The sequence below is a fragment of the Rattus norvegicus genome, chromosome 2 (assembly GCF_036323735.1).
Source record: "Rattus norvegicus strain BN/NHsdMcwi chromosome 2, GRCr8, whole genome shotgun sequence".
NCBI lineage: Eukaryota > Metazoa > Chordata > Mammalia > Rodentia > Muridae > Rattus > Rattus norvegicus.
In genome coordinates, this window is record NC_086020.1 from 176,919,301 (window position 1) to 176,939,181 (window position 19,881).

Genomic DNA, 19,881 nt, shown 5'->3' on the forward strand with positions numbered 1-19,881 from the left:
CAGTAGCACTTGGTAGCGCTGTTAAGTTGAAAGCTCCCAAGAACCAGATGCCAGGGTAAAGAGAAGCATCTTTGAGGAGGACTATTCTGGAGGAGCAGGAGGCAAGGAAAGCTCTAGGACTCTTTCCCATGCCCCTGGTTCCTGAAGCTGGTGATGCCTCCAAGGTGATTGGCAGCTCTTTGTTTCAGCCCCCCCCCCCCAGCCCGCCTGCTGCCCCCCCCACCCCAGCTCGCTCCTCAGTCCCTCCGCCCCCCTTCTGCTCCTGCTCTCCGCCTAGTCTTTTTCCCTCCCAGTCGCCTTGCCTGCCAGGGGTAGTGAACCGGCTAAGCGGCATGGAGAAGCCGGAACTTTGGGTTGCCCTGGCTCTCCTCCTTTGCTCTTACACATGTGGCAGTCAGGACCTTCAGGGTAAGCCTGCGTTCATCCCCTTTGACACCTCTTTGTCTCCTTTCTTTTAGCCCCAGGCAAATAACAGACCACATGTGGGTTTGAGAAAGAGAAAGGGAAGAGTCCTGAAATTGGGTTGGAGAGAAAAGTTACACTCCGAAGAGTGAACAATTGGTGATAATGTAGGAGCAGTAGGCACCAGAGTGGTGAGTGAGTGTAAGTTGGTCCAGTGTCAGGCATTGAGACCAGGATGGACCCAGGAGCTGGATGCCAGGACTGCACGACTGAGTGTCAGAGCATCAACGGGATAGTCTGGGAAAACAGCTTGATCGATGGTGATTGCACGGCGGGGGACCCTGGGTCTGGTCCCCCCTTTCCTTTGCTTCTTGGTTTCTAAAAGATAGGGTGGGGGTGGGGATTGGGCAGCTTGAGCTCTCCCGGAGGTCTGGTGGTGGGATGGGCCCATGGGTGGTGTGGGAGAGGTAGTTGGAGCAGATGACACAAGCAAAGATTCTTTACTGGCTGGAGGGAAAACCACAGTTTGGCCAGGACACAGGAGGCAGAGGAAGAGACGCTGGGTCCTACATTCCCAGGGGGTAAAGGCTGAACAGTAATGGGAGGGTCAGAGCCCTTTGTGGATGGCTGTAAGACACAAGGGATGAGACCTTAGGATGGGAAGACTGGCACCAGAGTTTGGAGTGAACTAAACCCAGCAGTGGAGAGACGGTATCTCTGGTTCCTGAGCTGTGGGCACCAGGTGCCACTCCAGACTCCAATCAACGTCTCCCTTGCGCCACCTGGTGGGACATTGGAAGTTTGCGGAGTAGCTTTGGAATTTCTAAGTGGGCTCTAAGCCTATAGGCTCCCAAGGCTTTGGAAGCAACAGAAGGTATTGGGAGGGAAGAATTGCCTCTGTTCCTTGTTAACAAAAAAGAGCTGAGGTTTTTGTTTTTATAGATGAGGTCTTGTAGCCTGATGTAATGTATCCGAGGCTGGCTGCTTGCTTGGGGCAGTACTCTCAGCCTGAGACTTACAGGCATCTACCACCATCACTAGCGAGTTTGAGTTTTGAGGAGGCCACTTATGCTGTTCAGAGGTCGGTGGATGATTATTAGGGATGCCTCACCTCTGAGGGCTCAGGAGAGAGGGCAAGCCTTCCTCTGACTCCAACCATTTTCTCTAACTTGGATAATCCCTATCTGGCCAGTAATTGACCTGCTGACGGTGAGTGAGTCCAGGCAGATGGCAGCTGTAGCAGAGAAGGTCCGGACAGCTTTACTCACTGCTGGGGACATCTACCTCTTGTCCACTTTCCGCCTCCCTCCAAAGCAAGGTGGTGTCCTCTTTGGCCTCTACTCTCGCCAAGACAACACACGATGGCTGGAGGCCTCTGTTGTTGGCAAGATCAACAAAGGTGACTGGTGGGCATCCCTTCCCAGCATCAGTGACCCCTGAGCCTCCCTCATCCCCACTCCCAGATGCCTCTTTTCTCTCTGTGCCCCTCTGCTAGGGACACCTGGTATAGAGGTGCTCAAGCAGTTGGGTAAGGCCTGGTGTTTATAGGGATGGATGGCAAATGTATGTTGGGATGCTCAGGGGAGGGTGAGACATCTCTGCGTCCCAGCCATGATAGCACCACTCAGACCTTTGCTAAAGTTTGGTGCCACCTTGGGACAGGATAATTATCCTAGACATCGAGAATAAGGCCCTCATCAAAGGTCAATTTGAAACACATTTACTATTTCCACTGTTTATATATTTATGTTTTCCAAGATAGGGTTTCTCCACGCAGCCCTGGCCTCGAACTCAGAGATCCGCCTGCCTTGCCTCCTGAGTTCTTGTGACATCAATGCCTGGCTGAAAAACATTTATTGTTCACTGGTTACATACAAGGTGTTATGAGATACAAATGAGGAATTAACCTTAAGAGATGTGGTATCTCGGGCTGGAGAGATGGCTCAGTGGTTAAGAGCACTGACTGCTCTTTCAGAGGTCCTGAGTTCAAATCTCAGCAACCACATGGTGGCTCACAACCACCTGTAAAGTGATCAGATACCTTCTTCTGGTGTGTCTGAAGACAACTACAGTGTACTAATCTACACAAAATAAATGAGAGTGAGAGAGAGAGAGAGAGAGAGAGAGAGAGAGAGAAGACAGAATATCTGAGCTGTCATGCCACATAACTTTAATACCAGGCAGTGGGAAGCAATGGTAGGCAGATCTCTGAGTTTGAGACCAGCCTGGTCCTTAGGGTGAGTTCCAGTATGGTCAGCCCTACACAGAAAAACCTTGTCTCAAAAAACCAGAGACAGCCAGCCATGGGGTGGCGTATTGGTAGATAGAAGAGATGATCAAAGTCAGTTGGAACACGGGATGGGGCTAGTGCACGTACTGACCTCCAATCCTGGGCAGTGCTGGTGCGGTACCAGCGGGAAGATGGCAAAGTGCACGCAGTGAACCTTCAGCAAGCAGGCTTGGCTGACGGGCGCACGCACACCGCTCTCCTGCGACTCCGAGGACCTTCTCGACCCAGCCCTGGCCTGCAACTGTATGTGGACTGTAAACTGGGTGACCAACACGCTGGCCTCCCAGCCCTAGCGCCCATTCCTCCAGCGGAGGTCAGCGGACTGGAGATTAGAACAGGACAAAAGGCTTACCTGAGGATGCAGGTGAGAAGGAATGTCTGGTTTGGGGACAATGGTTTATAGCCCCAAGAGGAGCTGCTCGATCCACTTACTTGCTTGCTGACCCCCTAGGGCTTTGTGGAATCGATGAAGATTATTTTGGGTGGATCGATGGCTCGGGTGGGAGCCCTGAGCGAATGTCCGTTCCAAGGAGATGAATCCATTCACAATGCAGGTAATAGATTCCACCTTCTGACTTCCCTCCAGTTAACACCCTTCCCTTTAGTTTGATCGTTCCTGGGGCTTTTGTTCCCTAACTCCAAATTTTTTATCCTTGACTTCATGTGTAGGTGTAGATCAGAAAAATAAAGTTACCTAGCAGGACTGTAACTGGGGAACTCTAGGGTGTTAGGGAGTAAAGTAATGGCTGAATCTCAAAGCTTTTGTAGTTCCTCTTGGCAGCTGTCACCTACAATCCGGCAGCACCTCCAGCCAAGGCCTCTCATCCTGGTCTATGACAAAGACGCTTAGAAACTCTTGCCTAAGCAAACACCCACTTCTTCCAGAGAGTTCAAAGGGTTCTTGAAGGGGCAGCTTGGGAAAAGGGTTTGAAATGGAATGTACTGGGGCCCTGGCCCTACCTTGGTGGCCTCTCACTTGGAGTCCTCCTGGTACCACTGTGCCTGGGAACCAAGATTTGAGTTTTTGACTTCCTATGAGGCAAGCCCAGAGGGCCTTTATCCCAGTGGAAGGGGCTGCTGCTAGCTGAGTATGGGACTGTGGGAAGAGTGCTTGTCGTCCATGTGCAAGGCTGTGTGTGTATCCCCTCTGTCCTAATATTCTGCAGCACTTCATCTCCATGGAGGGTCCGGTGCTGTCCCTATTCTAGATCCCCTTCCTTCCCACTTCCTTAGCATCTACCCCCCTGACTACTGTCATTTCTCCTCTAGTGACCAGCGCGCTGCAGTCCATTCTAGGTGAGTCAGTCATGAAGAGGTGGTGGAGGCAAGGGTGGTCTTCTGTCATGGGTGGGGGTCTAAGGTGCGGTGTGGGCTTCGGGGACAAGAGCTGACTTACAGTCCAAAGAGGGCCCAGAGTGGCTCCCCAGTCCTAAGTCCCTCCATACCCTGGACCTTGACAGGAGAGCAGACCAAGGCACTGGTCACTCAGCTCACACTCTTCAACCAGATCCTAGTGGAGCTCCGGGATGACATCCGGGACCAGGTTTGAGTGGGCAAGCCAAGGATGCCATTCTGGGGTGAGGTGGGGTGTGATGGCAGTTGCAGAGAGATGACCTCTCCTCGTTCGTCAGGTGAAGGAAATGTCCCTCATCCGGAACACCATCATGGAGTGTCAGGTGTGCGGTGAGTGGGAGAGCAGAGGAGGGTTCCAGGGAGCACCGCTGTGCTTCCCACTGTGTGGCTTCAGCTTCTTCCCAGCAGTGTGACCCCAGAGGGTGGCTCTGACTGTGTCCGCCTCCCAGGTTTCCACGAGCAGCGTTCACACTGCAGCCCCAGCCCCTGCTTCAGAGGTGTGGACTGCATGGAAGTGTATGAGTACCCAGGCTACCGCTGTGGGCCCTGCCCACCTGGCCTGCGCGGCAATGGCACCCACTGTGAAGACATCGACGAGGTGAGGAATGGCGGAGCTCTTGAGGGTACGAAAAAAATTGGGTGAAAGGTGTTCAGAAGCAGAGGAATTTGGGAGAGGTCAGAGACCGGCAAAGACAGGAAGGAGGAAAACGATACTGGATAGAAGGTCTCACTGGGAAGGAGCTAGGGGAGAGGTAGTCTGAGATGGCCAGCCAGGGGAAAAGGAACACCATGAGGTTGGGCTGGGAGAGCTGCAAAAGGGACCTGAAACAAACTTTTAGGATCACACACAGCTGCCTCACTTTCCCAGGAAAATGCCTGACTTCTGCCTTCTCCTTCGGTCCTCAGTGTGCTCACGCTGACCCCTGTTTCCTGGGGTCCAGCTGCATCAACACCATGCCTGGCTTCCACTGCGAGGCCTGTCCTCAAGGGTACAAGGGCACCCGAGTGTCTGGAGTGGGCATTGACTATGCTAGAGCCAGCAAACAGGTCAGATTGTAAAGTCTATGGATTTGTGAGAAATGAAATGAGACTCACCTACATCGGCTGGGGCCTTGGGTCTAAACTCGCCAGTGCTCACCCACAAGGCCGTCATTAGTGAGAACCCCCTCAACTCTGCCCTTTTAGGTCTGCAGTGACATTGACGAATGTAACGACGGTAACAATGGAGGCTGTGACCCAAATTCCATCTGCACCAACACTGTGGTGAGCTGAACACCCTGTCCTCCCTGTGACTGGGGAAAGGGAGACTGTGTAACTCCCTCTTCAGACTTCCTACTTCTTCTTGCTCCCCTTGGGCACTTCTCGAGAAGTGCCCTGAGACTGCCAGGTTCTCATTCTGCCTTTTCCTAGCTGTGACCTTTAACCAGTTCTTTAATCATTTTGAATCTCAGCTTCCTCATTTGAAAAATGGGGCTATTATCTACCTTAAAAGTTGTCCTGGGGCTGGAGAGATGGCTCAGCGGTTAGGAGCACTGACTGCTCCTCCAGAGGTCCTGGATTGAATTCCCAGCACCCACATAGCAGCTCACAACTGTGTCTAACTCCAACATCTGACACCCTCACACAGACATACATGCAGGCAAAACACCAATGCACATAAATTTTTTTTTTTTTTAAAAAAGGTCGTCCTGAAAACTTAAAAGGAGCTAGATATACCCGGTGCGGTTCTAAGTGGCTGTCTTAGACTCACAGGTAGAATGAGGTTAGTCTAGGGCTCCTTGAGTTCATCCCTTTTTAACTCCACCTCCCTACTCATAGGGGTCTTTCAAATGTGGTCCCTGCCGCCTGGGTTTCCTGGGGAACCAGAGCCAGGGCTGCACTCCAGCCAGGACGTGCCACAGCCCCGCCCACAGCCCCTGCCACATCCACGCTCATTGTCTTTTTGAACGCAACGGTGCAGTGTCATGCCAGGTAACCTGGACCTAAGACGAGGAGGGAAAAGGGAGGGGCCTGGAGAAATGCGTAAAACTGATGAAAATATTTAGGGAGTGACCTCAGTGCCTTCGTGGGACACAGGCTGGGGACTTATTAATGGGGGAACAGAACCCAGAACAGGGATAGTAGTGGGCAGGGCATAGGAATGCAAGACCCAACGCCTACCATGTTTTCCCCTAGTGTAACGTGGGCTGGGCAGGGAACGGGAACGTGTGTGGACCTGACACGGACATAGACGGCTATCCAGACCAGGCGCTTCCCTGCATGGACAACAACAAACACTGCAAGCAGGTGCAGGACTCGAGGCCGGAGCGGGGCGGGGCGGGGCGAGGCAGTGAAGGGGAGGCCGGCTCCGGAACTCACCCATGCTCTTCCTCCTGAACCTCAGGACAATTGCCTTTTGACACCCAACTCTGGGCAAGAAGATGCTGATAATGATGGTGTCGGGGACCAGTGTGATGACGACGCTGATGGGGATGGTATCAAGAATGTTGAGGTATGGATGAGAGAGAGAGATGGCTCCAGGGTTAAACACACTTGTTACTCTTGCAAAGCACCCTGCACCCCCATGGTGGCACAAAATCCCTAACTCTAATTTCATTGCTGGTCTCTCTTGGCAGAGCCCTCATGTGAGCCACAGACATGTATTCAGTCAGAATGGCCATACAGAGAAAATAAAAATGAATCTTTTTTTTAAAGATTTATTTATTTTATGTATATAAATACACTGTCACTGTCTTCAGACACACTAGAAGAGGGCATCAGATCCCATTACAGATGGTTGTGAGCCACCATGTGGTTGCTGGGATTTGAACTCAGGACCTCTGGAAGAAGAGTCAGTGCTCTTAACTACTGAGCCATTTCTCCAGCCCAATAAAAATGAATCTTAAAAACCAAACAAAATGAGGGCTCAGCAGTTAAGAGCACTGACTCGCTCTTTCAGAGGTGCCCCTGTTGCCCTTTTCTGGTGTGTGTGAAGTAATAGTGTACTTGTATACATATTATACACACACACACACACGTACGCACACACGCACGCATGCGCACACGCACACACACACACACACACACACACACACACACACACTCAACTTTGAGGTAGATTTGCAATGATGGCGTGCTTTAATCCCAGCACTTAGGAGATAGAGGCAGAAAGATCACTCACTGCAAGGTGGAGTTCAACCTAGGCTACAGAATGAGCTCCTGCCTCTAAACACCAAACAAGGCCAGTGTGATGGTCAGAGCAAGTAAAGGCACTTGCCACCAAGCCTAGTGACAACTTTAATCCCTGGTACTCATGTGGTTGGAGGAGAGAATCTACTGTTGTCCTCTGACCTCCATGTAGGCACAGTAGCACTTGTGTAGCCACATATCACATAAAATAAGTACATATAAGAATAAAGAGAGGCGGGGTTGGGGATTTGGCTCAGTGGTAGAGCACTTGCCTAGCAAGCGCAAGGCCCTGGGTTCGGTCCCCAGCTCCGAAAAAAAGAAAAGAAGAAAAAGAATAAAAAGAGGGGTTGGGGATTTAGCTCAGTGGTAGAGCGCTTGCCTAGCAAACGCAAGGCGATGGGTTTGGTCCCCAGTCCCGAAAAAAAAGAAAAGAAAAGGGGGGGGGCTGGAGAGATGGCTCAGTGGTTAAGAGCACTGGCTGCTCTTCCATAGGTCCCTGGTTCAATTCCCAGCACCCACATGGCATCTCACAACTGTCTGTAATTTTAGTTCCAGGGGATCTCACACAGGCATACATGCAGTTAAACACCAATGCACAGAAGATAAAAATAAGTAAATCTTAAGAAAGAAAAAGAGAGAGAGAGAGAGAGAGAGAGAGAAAGAAAGATGAAAAGAAAACCCAGGCCCTGCATGATCCTGCATGCCTCTAATCCCAGTAGCCTACGTAGATTCCAGGCCAATAAGGGCTACATAGTGAGACCCTGTCTCAAAACAAACAGGACCACAAAAACCAAACCAAACACCAAACACCTCTAAAGGCAAAGGGGGTTTTGTGCCTCTCAGCTCCTGTGCTCTCCCCATGCTGTGGTCTCTCCTGTGAGCCCCTCTATCCAGCTCTTCCTGTCCCTTGGCCGTTCACTAGGATCATCCTTATGAAATGAACTGTGGGGATCTGTACCTGGTTGGATGTGTGGGACAACACCAAGCAGTGGACAAATACAGGGTATTATCTTTGACAAGGACATGGACAAAGCAAGCATGGGGACTTCTACCCTTCTGTCCCCACCCCTTTGTCCAGGACAACTGCCGACTGTTCCCCAACAAGGACCAGCAGAATTCAGACACAGATTCATTTGGTGACGCCTGTGACAACTGTCCCAATGTTCCCAACAATGACCAGAAGGACACGGATGGCAATGGAGAAGGAGACGCCTGTGACAACGATGTGGACGGGGACGGTGCAAGCCTGGGGCTTTGGGGATGGTGGGGAGACCTAAGGGGTGAGGCAAGGAGCTTGGAAGTCAGTGGCAATGGGGAAGTAGGCTTATAGGCACTGGTCCGAGAACATGAGGTGGTCAGTCAAGAGGTAGGCAAGTCACACAAGGTACAAGCAGGCTTCCTGATGAAGCTCAGGCCCTTTACCAACTGAGAAGAGAGTGCTCTGCAAGCAACAGCAGCATTGTTTCTCATGTCTACTAGGCATCCCCAATGGCTTGGACAATTGCCCTAAAGTACCCAACCCACTGCAGACAGACCGGGATGAAGATGGAGTCGGAGACACTTGCGACAGCTGCCCTGAGATGAGCAATCCTACCCAGGTACAGGGGAGTGTCGAGGGCAAGGGAGGGTGGGGACTGGGTAGATGAGGAAGCGGTGACATCAGACCCCTCTCTCTCAGACAGATGCAGACAGTGACCTGGTAGGGGATGTCTGTGACACCAACGAAGACAGGTAGGGTCTGGATGGAGAGAGCCAAGGTCTCCCAGGGAATCTCCCAGGGTTTGGATATATTTTTCCCTTCCCTCTACTACGTCCTTAGTTGCCTCTGTGATGCAAGCTTAACTCACCACCCCTACTAAGCAGGAAATCACTCTCACAGTCTACCCTCCGTTCCTACTGCTGGGTTTTCATCTCTGAATGGTGGCAAGGGAACCGGGTTGGAGGGTAGGCAGGCCCCAGAGAGCACACAGAAGATAAGGAAGATGGCGCCCACCGTCTCGGCCGGGATCCATTCATTTTCTTCTGAGCAGCGATGGAGACGGGCACCAGGACACCAAGGACAACTGTCCTCAGCTGCCCAACAGCTCTCAGCTGGACTCGGACAACGACGGGCTTGGAGATGAGTGTGACAGCGACGATGACAATGACGGGGTGCCCGATTACGTGCCTCCCGGGCCTGATAACTGTCGCCTGGTACCCAATCCTAACCAGAAGGACTCAGACGGTAAGGCTGCAGCCCCGAGACAGTTAAGCGGATGCAGGCTTCTCAGGAGGACGGCAGGGTAGCAAGAGCCTGAGTACTGAGCCTCACTCTCTTCAGGCAACGGTGTTGGTGATGTCTGTGAGGATGACTTTGACAATGATGCAGTGGTTGACCCTCTGGATGTGTGCCCAGAAAGTGCAGAAGTTACCCTCACGGACTTCCGGGCCTATCAGACCGTGATTCTGGATCCGGAGGGTGACGCTCAGATCGATCCAAACTGGGTAGTGCTCAACCAGGTATGCAGGGCCACAGACTGGGCAGGCGCTGTCAGGCCTGGCCACCCTTTGGGACCTAGGGTGGCACTGTGCACCTGGATCAGGGCCTTTTCTCTTTCTTCCCTTATCAACCCTAGGGCATGGAAATTGTTCAGACTATGAACAGTGACCCAGGTCTTGCAGTTGGTATGTAAAGGACACCCAGCTCAGTAATTCCCAAAGGGAAGGCTCCTATAGAGGGTAGATGGGGAGGATTTGCAGGGCCTTACCTCAAGACACTGGCCCTATATGCAGCAGGCATCTCCGTGCCCACACCCCCGCCCCCACAATAGTCTACCAAGCAGATTTACGGCCTCTAACGTGTATCCCGTTCCCACTCCAGGATACACAGCCTTCAATGGTGTAGACTTTGAAGGCACTTTCCACGTGAACACAGTCACTGATGATGACTATGCAGGCTTCCTCTTCAGTTACCAGGACAGTGGCCGCTTCTATGTGGTCATGTGGAAACAGACGGAGCAGACCTACTGGCAGGCCACGCCTTTCCGAGCAGTGGCCCAACCAGGGCTGCAGCTCAAGGTATCCCAGCTGCCCCTGCTCTCCAACCTAATAACTTTCCTAAAGCTGTTTCTGTCCAACCTCAGGGCCCCCACTGCCTATTGAGTTTTCTTATCCAGACATCTGGTCTGGAGTTCCAGTGTATGGGATTCCAGAGAATTCTCCTGTTCCCTTTGACTTCCTTTCTCACCAACTCTTCCTGCCTTTTGCCTCCCTTCATCCTGGTCCTGTGATTGACACTGTCTTTGTCGATGACTCCCAGGCAGTGACATCAATATCTGGCCCAGGTGAGCACCTCCGGAATGCTCTGTGGCACACTGGCCACACCCCTGATCAGGTACGACTGCTGTGGACTGATCCACGGAATGTGGGTTGGCGAGACAAGACATCCTATAGATGGCGGCTGCTCCACCGGCCCCAAGTCGGCTACATTCGGTGAGGAAAAGGCTTGAGCCTTAGAGAGGGGTCAGGGGCAAGGCTCAGCCTCCTGTGCCCTCTAGCTAGCAGGGACTTGGGGACTGTGGCCTTCCCTCTGCTCAACTCCTTCAGTTTGTTTCTCAACACAGAAGAGGAGGTATCAGGCACACCATTCCTTTGCACCCAATCCCCCCTCTAAATCCAGGCTATTGAGCTATGTCCCTCAGTTCTTTGGGAGCCTCTAGACCCGGGCAGTCTGTAGAAGAGCCTAACCCTTCCAGCCCCTTAAGTATCCAGAACTTGCTCCCGCAGCATCTGACTTTGGAAAGGGACCATGATTTACAGAAGAGCTAGTTGAGACCCAGAGTTTACAGGCCTCTCGGTTTGACTTTTTTTCCTCCAAGTATCCCCAGTTGGTGAGAATGCCTGGAGAAGGGAAGGGAAAGGGGTCCGCTTGGAAGCGGGGCTTCCTGTGGCCAGCAGCCTAAAAGCCAGGGGCTGAGTTGGTTCCTCTTTAAGATACCTAGAGCAGTGGAACGCCAGGGCAGAGGATAAATGGGGGGGGGGGGTAGACTAGAGCCTGGGAAGTGGGTGACTTCACCCCCAGCCTTTTGTACTCATTGTCATAGCAACCCAATCCTTGCTAGGAATGTGCTGGTGCTTTGAGATGCAAAAGGGGCTGGACAAAGAGCCAGGGGCCCAAGGCCTGAGAAAAAGCACCTCTCCCTCCCCTCTCCAGCCTTCCCTCCCTCCCCTCAGGACTTGTGAGCACAAGGGGAGGGGTGCGCAAGACCCCAGGGCACAGTGGCACAGGGCTCACTGGCACCTTTCTCCAATGAAACCTCTATTCCTGACAGGGTGAAGCTCTATGAGGGTCCCCAGCTAGTGGCGGACTCTGGGGTGATTATTGATACGTCCATGCGAGGGGGGCGTCTTGGTGTATTCTGCTTCTCCCAAGAAAACATCATTTGGTCTAATCTCCAGTACCGATGCAATGGTGAGGCTCTAGACTGAGGTCAACTTGACCTGTGCCCTGGGAAAACCACATCCTCTGACCCTCACTTATTTTCCCTCTTCAGACACAGTGCCTGAGGACTTTGAGCCATTCAGGAGGCAACTGCTCCAGGGAAGGGTGTGAGGAGGTGGCCATAGGATTCAGATCCTGATTGGAGACCCTTTGCCGTTGGACTCTGTTCTGGAGACCCTGGGGTCTAACCTACAGCCCCTCAGCCTAACAGATGGTTCTCTGGTACCCATCAGGGAGCTCAGCCCTAGAGGGGTAGTGACCCCATTGTGCAGGGGTTGGGAGCCTTTCAAGGGGTATTACTACTCAGGTTTTAACCCCAGGAAAGACAACAACACATTGCCATAAAGTTTCAGTTATTTTCTAAGTCAGTGCAATTATTTATTTTAGGCCTTTTCCGGGACAGAAAGGAACCTGGGGGGAGGGGGAGTGCTGTTAAGAAAGACTGGTAGCTGCAGGTTAGAATGCTAGGGAAAGTTTGACTGAATCGAGGTATGGGTGGGAAAAGTACCAAATGAAGGATGAGGTTGGAGGGTGGCTAAAGTCCTTCCAGCCCCACTTACTCACCGTGGTAGTGGCGACACTTCAGTCTAAGCTCGGTAGAGATCGAAAGCCCGGTGGCTGGGGCTGCCCCACTCTGAGTGAGGGGGCGCCGGGGGGGCCGAGGGGGCCGGAGGCCGGGACGAGTGCAATATTGGCAGGGGAAAGAACAACACTGCACCGCGTCCCGTCCCTCCTGCCCACCCGGGGCTCTGGAATCCCGCTCCCTACCTCCTGGGTCGCTGGAGCCCAGGGACAGGAGTGCTCTGGGGAGTTTGGGTCACCTTAGAGGTGCACCAGAGCCTGGACACCCAGGAGAGTGAGGTGGCGAGAGGGAAAGGATGAGGAGGGAAGGGGAGCTTCTGGTGCCCCGGAAGGCCACTTTCCAACGCCAAAGCTGTGCGCGCCCTTGCTCTTTAAATACTCAGACTGAGAGGCGCGGAGCCATTGCCATGGTGACTGGTGTCCCAGCAACCGAATTGAATGGCTGTTGCCTGGCAATCCTGGGAGTTGGGGTTTGGTGCCGCCCACCTAAATACTTGTGGGCGAGCTGACGTAGGGCGTCCCCACTCCGCCTGGAGCTGGCCTGACAAAGCCGCTCACAGGCGGGACACACGGCGGGAGCGTGGGACCCACGCCTCCGTTCATGCACCTCCGAAATGTTTTTAAAGTATTAGTTTCGGTTTTGTATTGGTTGGAACTAAGAACTGTTTGCCTACTACAGTTGTAACTGCTCCTGCTGGTTTACACCGCAACCTACGCTTGCGGGATCTGGCCTGGTATCCTCAGTCCGAGTGCTGCTGTGAACCCAAACCCAACTATTTCTGCCCTTCAGAATACCTCTCGGTTCTCCCTAAACACACACACACACACACACACACACACACACACACACACACACACACGGGTTTGCCTTGTTCCACGTGCTTGTTCACCCAAACCCAACTATTTCTGCCCGTCAGAATACCTCTCGGTTCTCCCTAAACACACACACACACACACACACACACACACACACACACACACACACACACACACACACACACACACACGGGTTTGCCTTGTTCCACGTGCTTGTTCGCCCCAAATATTGTTCCTCTTCCAGATACATCTCGAAGTTCCCAAGTTCCACGATCGCCCCACCTACTCTTTGCCTCCTGAATATCTAGCTACCTGTACATAACCTGTCCCGTCCCCCTTTGCCAATTCAGTGTCATCACACAACTCGATACCCCCTTCCACATACCTTGGGGCTCCAACCACTTATCCCCTGTCCCCAAACACCATCCCCAGAAGTCAGAGTAACCCAAGTAATGATCCCTGCTTCTTCCCGACACTGTGCATTTTTATCTGTCGAAGGCGTTGATTCTTTCCGCCAAGACACAACTAACTTCCCTAAGATATGTGCCTCAACTTGGGCTGTGCTTCCAAAACCTCCCTACACAGAAGCAACCCTTCAGCCTGTGCGAGTACGCCGCGCGACGCTCGCGGTGACCACTAGAGGGCAGGCGTTTCCGGGTAGAAGGACTGGTCAGCCTGCCACTCAAGGTGGAGGGTTGAGTAGGAAGGACCTTAGGCTTCAGTGGAGCCTGGAGTTTCGTCCTTTTTAAGTGGAAATTTCCCCCATCGCCTTTCTCCGGAGAAAGTCAAAGAGAGACCCAGGCTACTGGAAAGTCTGGCAGGGGCGGGGACTGTGGTTTTCAGAGTACAGGGAGCGGTTAGAAGGGTGGGGCTGTTCCGGGAAGTGGCGGGGGGGGGGGGCGCTAAAACTAGCGACCTGTCCACTATTATCCCCCTTATGTCCTCTCAACTTATGAGAAGTGGTTTTTAAGGATCCTCAGAGAGAATAGGAAAAGGGATCGGGGAGGGGGAGCGGGAAACGGGCTTCCCTTGTTGTCCAGGGTCTTTCTGTGTTTCCCTTACTCTTCTTGGCTGTTGCTCTGGGACTAAAACCAGAGCCAGGGCCCCCAGATTTCCTCCACATACACACCTGGGGTACTCAAAGAGTGGTTGGTAAAAGTGGGAGGCCAAATGGAGAATAAACAGGTTGTCATATGGTTGAGTGATTGGAGCCCAAGTACCCTACACAGGAATGACTGGGGAGGAGGAGGAAAGAATAGGGGAGGGGGTGGAGTTTTGTTACCTGTCACCTGCTCTGACTGTGCCTAGGGCGGGAGGGGGACTGGTATAAAGCAGCAGGCACCAGCCCTGTTCCAGCGCACACACGCAGCGCCAGCCTTGAGTCTGTTTCTACCCCTTTCCCGCCTGTTCACCACCACCATGACCCCGGGCATACGGGTTCCTCTCCTCCTGCTGCTACTTCTAGCAAGCCTAAAAGGTGAGAGGTACAAGGTGGGGAGGGGCTGCACTGTTCAGGTGGGACTCAGTCTTTCTGGCACAATGAGAGTCATAAGTGGCCATCCACTCAGGGATGGCCCAGTATGTGCCGGAGGGAAAGAGGCTAAGGAAGGAGGCTGAGAAGAGGTGACTCCCCCAAGAGAGTGGGCACCAGAGTAGGCAAATGCTCTTCGTGGGGAGTAGAGAAGAGAGGCTGCGTCAGGAGAAGCAGCTCCAGCTCCGGAGTGGAAGAATGGGGCCGTGTGGTTCCAGTCTACAATTCCCACACTCAGGACACTCGGGTTCACAGAGAGTTCAAGGCCAGCCTAGGGTACAGTATGAATACCTGTCTCAGAGATAAGCAGTAGAGGAGTGAATGAGCCAGAAGCAGAGGTGAGACCTTTGAGGAGGGAGGCTGTCAGGAAGGATGAAGGCAAACGTAGGACTACCTGATGTTAACCTGACCCCCCTTCCTTCCGGGGTTACTTTGGTTTCGGAGTTTATATTTTTCTTCTTGCTCTGATTTTATTCATTAACCCAGTAGGTTTCCCCCCCCCCTTTTTTTTTTAAACTCTGGCTCTAGCCAGAACTAAAACATCACACATGCTATCTAAAGCAACCCAGTGTCCAACTCTGTTGATTGGTGCTGTGAGCATGAAACCCCCTCATCTTCCACTCTGGCTCAGGTTTTCCTGCCCTTCCAAGTCAGAAAAATAGTGTCACCTTATCTCAGGACACCAGCAGTTTCCTTAACATCGACTATCACTCCAGTCCGCAGTGGTGCCTCCTCCTCAACCACCAGCCTTCCAGGGGACTCCTTCAGCACTGCAGTCCCCAGTGGTGCCTCTTCCTCAGCCACCAGCCCTCCAGTGGACTCCACCACCTCTCCAGTTCATAGTAGCACCTCGTTCCCAGCCACCAGCCCTCCAGGAGACTCCACCAGCACTGCAGTCCTCAGTGGTGACTCAGATCCAGCCACCAGCCCTCCAGGGGACTCCTCCAGCACTGCAGTCCCCAATGGTGCCTCTTCCTCAGCCACCAGCCCTCCAGTGGACTCCACCACCTCCCCAGTTCATAGTAGCACCTCGTTCCCAGCCACCAGCTCTCCAGGGGACTCCACCAGCACTGCAGTCACCAGTGGCACCTCTTCCTCAGCCACCAGCCCTCCAGAGGACTCCTCCAGCACTGCAGTCACCAGTGGCACCTCGTCCCCAGCCACCAGCCCTCCAGGGGACTCCTCCAGCACTGCAGTCACCAGTGGCACCTCGTCCCCAGCCACCAGCCCTATATTGGACTCCTCCAGCACTGCAGTCCTCAGTGGCACCTCGTCCCCAGCCACCAGCCCTCCAGAGGACTCCACCAGCACTGCAGTCACCAGTGGCACCTCGTCCCCAGCCACCAGCCCTCCAGAGGACTCCACCAGCACTGCAGTCACCAGTGGCACCTCGTCCCCAGCCACCAGCCCTATATTGGACTCCTCCAGCACTGCAATCCACAGTGGCACCTCGTCCCCAGCCACCAGCCCTCCAGGGGACTCCTCCAGCACTGCAGTCCTCAGCGGTGCTTCCACCCAAACCACCAAGGCTGTATCAGACTTAGCTAGCACTCCAACCCACAATGGCATCATGGTCCCAACTACCTGGTCTGCATTGAGCTCAGCCACCAGTCCGGTGTACAGTGGTTCCTCAGCTACAACTAATAGCTCTGAATCAGACATGGCCACCACTCCAGTGTACAGTGGCACCCCATTCTCTTCTACCACGGCTACGTCAGCTATCACCCCAGACCACAATGGCTCCTTGGTGCGAACTACCAGTTCTGTGTTGGGCTTAGCCACCAGTCCAGCCCATGATACCTCTGCGGTGGCCACAACTCCAGTCCGCAATGACACTCAGTCTTCAGTTCCAAGTCAGCAGCCCATCTCTCCCACCATCCCCGCCATCTCCAGCCACAGTACTGTTAGCAGCAGCTCTTACTACAGCACAGCGGTCTTCCCTACCTTCTCCAGTAACAGCTCACCCCAGTTGTCTGTCGGGGTCTCCTTCTTCTCGTTGTCTTTTTACATTCGGAACCACCCATTTAATTCTTCCCTGGAAGACCCCAGCTCCCGCTACTACCAAGAACTGAAGAGGAACATTTCCGGATTGGTGGGTATCAGCCTGGTCTCGGCCATGCTGCCCTGATATAGCTCTTCGGGACCACACGAATCTTTTACATCAAACCCGAGTCTTCTCCTCCTATCCCAGTTTCTGCAGGTTTTTAACGGAGACTTTCTGGGGGTCTCTACTATCAAGTTCAGGTATAATTCTGGATTTGCCCTGTGGGAGGGATGGACAGTCCCGCAACTTTGTGATGTCCGGGATGGGGGTGTGGCGGGTGGGGTGGGGATGCTGAGCTATAAGCAGAGAGTCGATCTGAGCCCCCTATTTCCTGCGACCAGGTCAGGCTCGGTGGTGGTAGCATCGACTGTGATTTTCCGGGAGGGCACTTTCAGTGCCTCTGAAGTGAAGTCACAGCTCGTACAACATAAGAAGGAGGCAGCTGACTATAATCTGACTATCTCGGAAGTCAATGGTGAGGTGACAGCCCCAGCTGCACCCTGGCACCACCTGTTTACCTTTGGTGCTGGGAGTGGGAAATCCACCTCCTTTGGGGACTTCCCTGACCACTGTTTTCCCTTCTAGTGAATGAGATGCAGTTCCCTTCCTCTGCCCAGTCTTGGCCTGGGGTACCAGGTTGGGGCATTGCCCTGCTGGTACTGGTCTGTATTTTGGTGGCTTTGGTCATCGTCTATCTCATTGCCCTGGTAAGTCTCAGTCCTTCTGCGGTGTCACCCCTGGTAAATGAATCCCATTGGCCAAGACAATCCCCTGTCTCCCCAGGCATTGTGCCAGTGCCGCAGAAAGAGCTATGGGCAGCTGGACCTCTTTCCAACCCGGGACACCTACCATCCTATGAGTGAATATCCTACCTACCACACTCACGGACGCTATGTGCCCCCTGCCACTACCAAACGTAGCCCCTATGAAGAGGTAAAGTATGTCCCGCAGGTTGGGGCAGCGACCTGGACTGGGTGGGGGCTTCTGAAGGGGTACTTGGGAAACCGGAGGAGCTCCAGAGAGGTGAGCAGTAGAAGGCCCAGCACGGTTGGGAATGGAGGCAGAATCCTGGGGGTCAGGCAGAAAAGGCTCCTTGGGAGACTACAGAAAAAAAAAGAAATGTCTGCCCTGGGGTTGGGGATTTAGCTCAGTGGTAGAGCGCTTACCTAGGAAGTGCAAGGCCCTGGGTTCTGTCCCCAGCTCCGAAAAAAAGAACCAAAAAAAAAAAAAAAAAAAGAAAGAAATGTCTGCCCTACCCGTTTTCCCAGAAAAGCCTTGCTGTCTGCACCATTTGTGCTGATTCGGATGCCCAGAGGTGAAGTGAGGGGTGCTGTCCCCGGGAGCCCCCACATTCCTCTGGCCTCCTAGGGAGCCCCCACATTCCTCTGGCCTCCTAGGGGTCGGGGAGTAGCTACAGAAAGCTGGGGTGGGAAGGCTCTGGTGAAAAAGAAGTTTCCTCTAGCTAGAGAGTGCTGAGGGAGTTCTTGGGAGTTTTTAGGAAAGAACGCAAGGCTCCCTCTCTTCCCTCCCTCAGGCCTTTTCCTACAGAATCTAGTAAATAATTACTGTGGTCACCTGAGACCGGAAAGGCCAGTGGGTGGGAAAAGAGACAAGAAAGCCCTTTTCTCAAACCACTATCCTCCTCCTCCAGATCTACACACACACACACACACACACACACACACACACACACACACACACACACACACACACACACACACAGGGCCCCTTTGGTCCAGAAGATCAAAAAATAAAAGGAGAGAAAGACAGAAGACAGGCGGGGCCTTGGAGAGGGCTATGGACTCACTGCCAAGTAGGGGGGAGGGGACTGTGGAGTTGTGTGTTTACAGTCACCTGGCTGCTCTGGGGCCAGCCGGTGCACACTGAATTAACCCCTTGAGAGCTTGTCAGGACCCTAGTCCCAGGTGCCATTGTTTCCTACCTGGAAGATTTTTTTTAAAGATTTATTTTATATGAGTACACTGTCACTGTCTTCAGACACACCAGAAAAGAGCATCGGATTCCATTACAGATGGTTGTGAGCCACCATGTGTTTGTGGGGATTGAACTCAGGACCTCTGGAGGAGCAGACAGTGCTCTTAATCGCTGAGCCATCTCTCCAGCCCTACCTGGAAGATTCTTTTACCTTCAATTTCTTTCCCCTCCACTCAGGTTTCGACAGGCAATGGCAGTAGCGGTCTCTCTTACACCAACCCGGCTGTGGCAACCACTTCGGCCAACTTGTAGGAGCAAGTCACCCTACCCACTCGGGCAGTGGCAGTTGGCTCCAGCAGTCCACTCCCTCAGTGGTCGCTGCCAGACCCCTGCACTCTGATCTGGGCTGGTGAGCCAGGACTCCTGATAGGCTGATCACAGCCTTCCTCAGAGGCTTTGTCACCACGTTAGCCTGGTGAAGCCCAGCCCTGCCCTGAGGGACACTGGGGTAGTGGTGGTTCTCAGAAGGACTGGCCTAGAAAACCTGGAGATGGGACCCAAATGTGGCTGAATAAAAGATGGCTTCCTGTTAGTTATGCCAGCTGTGGTTCTTCATCTGCAGCTCTTGGATCAGAACAGCTAGGAGGGGTCTGGAAGGGGTCTTTGTGGGAGGATTCCTGAAGGCCAGGAGCCACAGAGTGGCAGAGGGCTGAGTGCATTTGAAAACAACAGGGATATGGGGAAGAGGTGACACAGGTACTCAGAGATGGCCTGAAAAAAAACCCACGAATTGCCTCTTTCCTATGCCTGGCGGCCCTGGAGGAAGGAGGAAATGAAACCTAGGCTGGCTCCAGTGGGCCTGCCCCAGACCTGGCCTCAACTCGCGCCATAACTGTCTCTTCTGAGGCCAGCCCATGCCCCTCTCCGACTGGCATAGTGCCCTTAAAGCAGCTCTATTCTTAGCTGGCCAGGTGTGAAGCAAATCCTTGGACCACAGATAACAGTAGCAGAGTCAACACCTCTGTGATAAGACAGGGCTGGGTCAGATCCGGGAGCTGTTGGCACCAGGCCTTGGCTCTCAGCCACCTCACCCTCCACTGCCTCTGGGTGGGCTCTCTGGCACCCTCGGAATGGGGAAGTGGTTCTAGTTCCCTGACCCCTTTAGGTCTCGGCACCATGCCACGCCCTTAGCCACATCCCCTCAGGGTCCAGAGCTGAGGTTCAGGTGCCGAAGGTAAAGTTCTAGCCTAGCAGTCCGTGCTGCGCCCCCTGGCGGTGAA

The 19,881-nt window shown here is 53.3% G+C and overlaps 2 protein-coding genes and 1 non-coding gene across 7 annotated transcripts; 2 read left to right on the plus strand and 1 right to left on the minus strand.

Annotated features, from left to right (window-relative positions):
* Positions 1-248: 248 nt before the first annotated feature.
* On the plus strand, positions 249-12,057 carry Thbs3 (thrombospondin 3). Of its 4 annotated transcripts, NM_001305458.1 has the most exons (23): positions 299-408; positions 1,595-1,801; positions 2,800-3,056; positions 3,144-3,246; positions 3,962-3,988; positions 4,153-4,235; positions 4,324-4,375; positions 4,495-4,643; positions 4,952-5,092; positions 5,231-5,308; positions 5,864-6,016; positions 6,221-6,331; positions 6,429-6,536; positions 8,292-8,451; positions 8,693-8,811; positions 8,892-8,944; positions 9,244-9,437; positions 9,534-9,712; positions 9,829-9,877; positions 10,074-10,270; positions 10,512-10,684; positions 11,524-11,663; positions 11,746-12,057. In NM_001305458.1, the coding sequence occupies exons 1-23, from the start codon at positions 333-335 to the stop codon at positions 11,802-11,804; spliced, it is 2,868 nt and encodes a 955-aa protein (NP_001292387.1). In that variant the 5' UTR covers positions 299-332; the 3' UTR covers positions 11,805-12,057. The 4 variants fall into 4 exon arrangements, with proteins under 4 accessions (XP_063138603.1, XP_038959049.1, NP_001292387.1 ...); XM_063282533.1 differs by lacking the exon at positions 4,153-4,235 and having other exon boundaries at positions 249-408; positions 4,324-4,368; XM_039103123.2 differs by lacking the exons at positions 299-408; positions 1,595-1,801; positions 2,800-3,056; positions 3,144-3,246; positions 3,962-3,988 and having other exon boundaries at positions 4,155-4,235; positions 4,324-4,368.
* A 295-nt stretch (positions 12,058-12,352) lies between these two features.
* On the minus strand, positions 12,353-12,435 carry Mir92b (microRNA 92b). The gene has a single exon (NR_032298.1). It is a non-coding gene; the product is annotated as a microRNA 92b (primary transcript).
* Positions 12,436-14,011: 1,576 nt separating this feature from the next.
* Positions 14,012-19,197, plus strand: Muc1 (mucin 1, cell surface associated). Of its 2 annotated transcripts, NM_001398538.1 has the most exons (7): positions 14,450-14,568; positions 15,339-16,714; positions 16,814-16,866; positions 17,008-17,141; positions 17,252-17,373; positions 17,450-17,599; positions 18,839-19,197. In NM_001398538.1, the coding sequence occupies exons 1-7, from the start codon at positions 14,511-14,513 to the stop codon at positions 18,911-18,913; spliced, it is 1,968 nt and encodes a 655-aa protein (NP_001385467.1). In that variant the 5' UTR covers positions 14,450-14,510; the 3' UTR covers positions 18,914-19,197. The 2 variants fall into 2 exon arrangements, with proteins under 2 accessions (XP_063137362.1, NP_001385467.1); XM_063281292.1 differs by lacking the exon at positions 18,839-19,197 and having other exon boundaries at positions 14,012-14,568; positions 17,450-18,821.
* Positions 19,198-19,881: the final 684 nt, after the last annotated feature.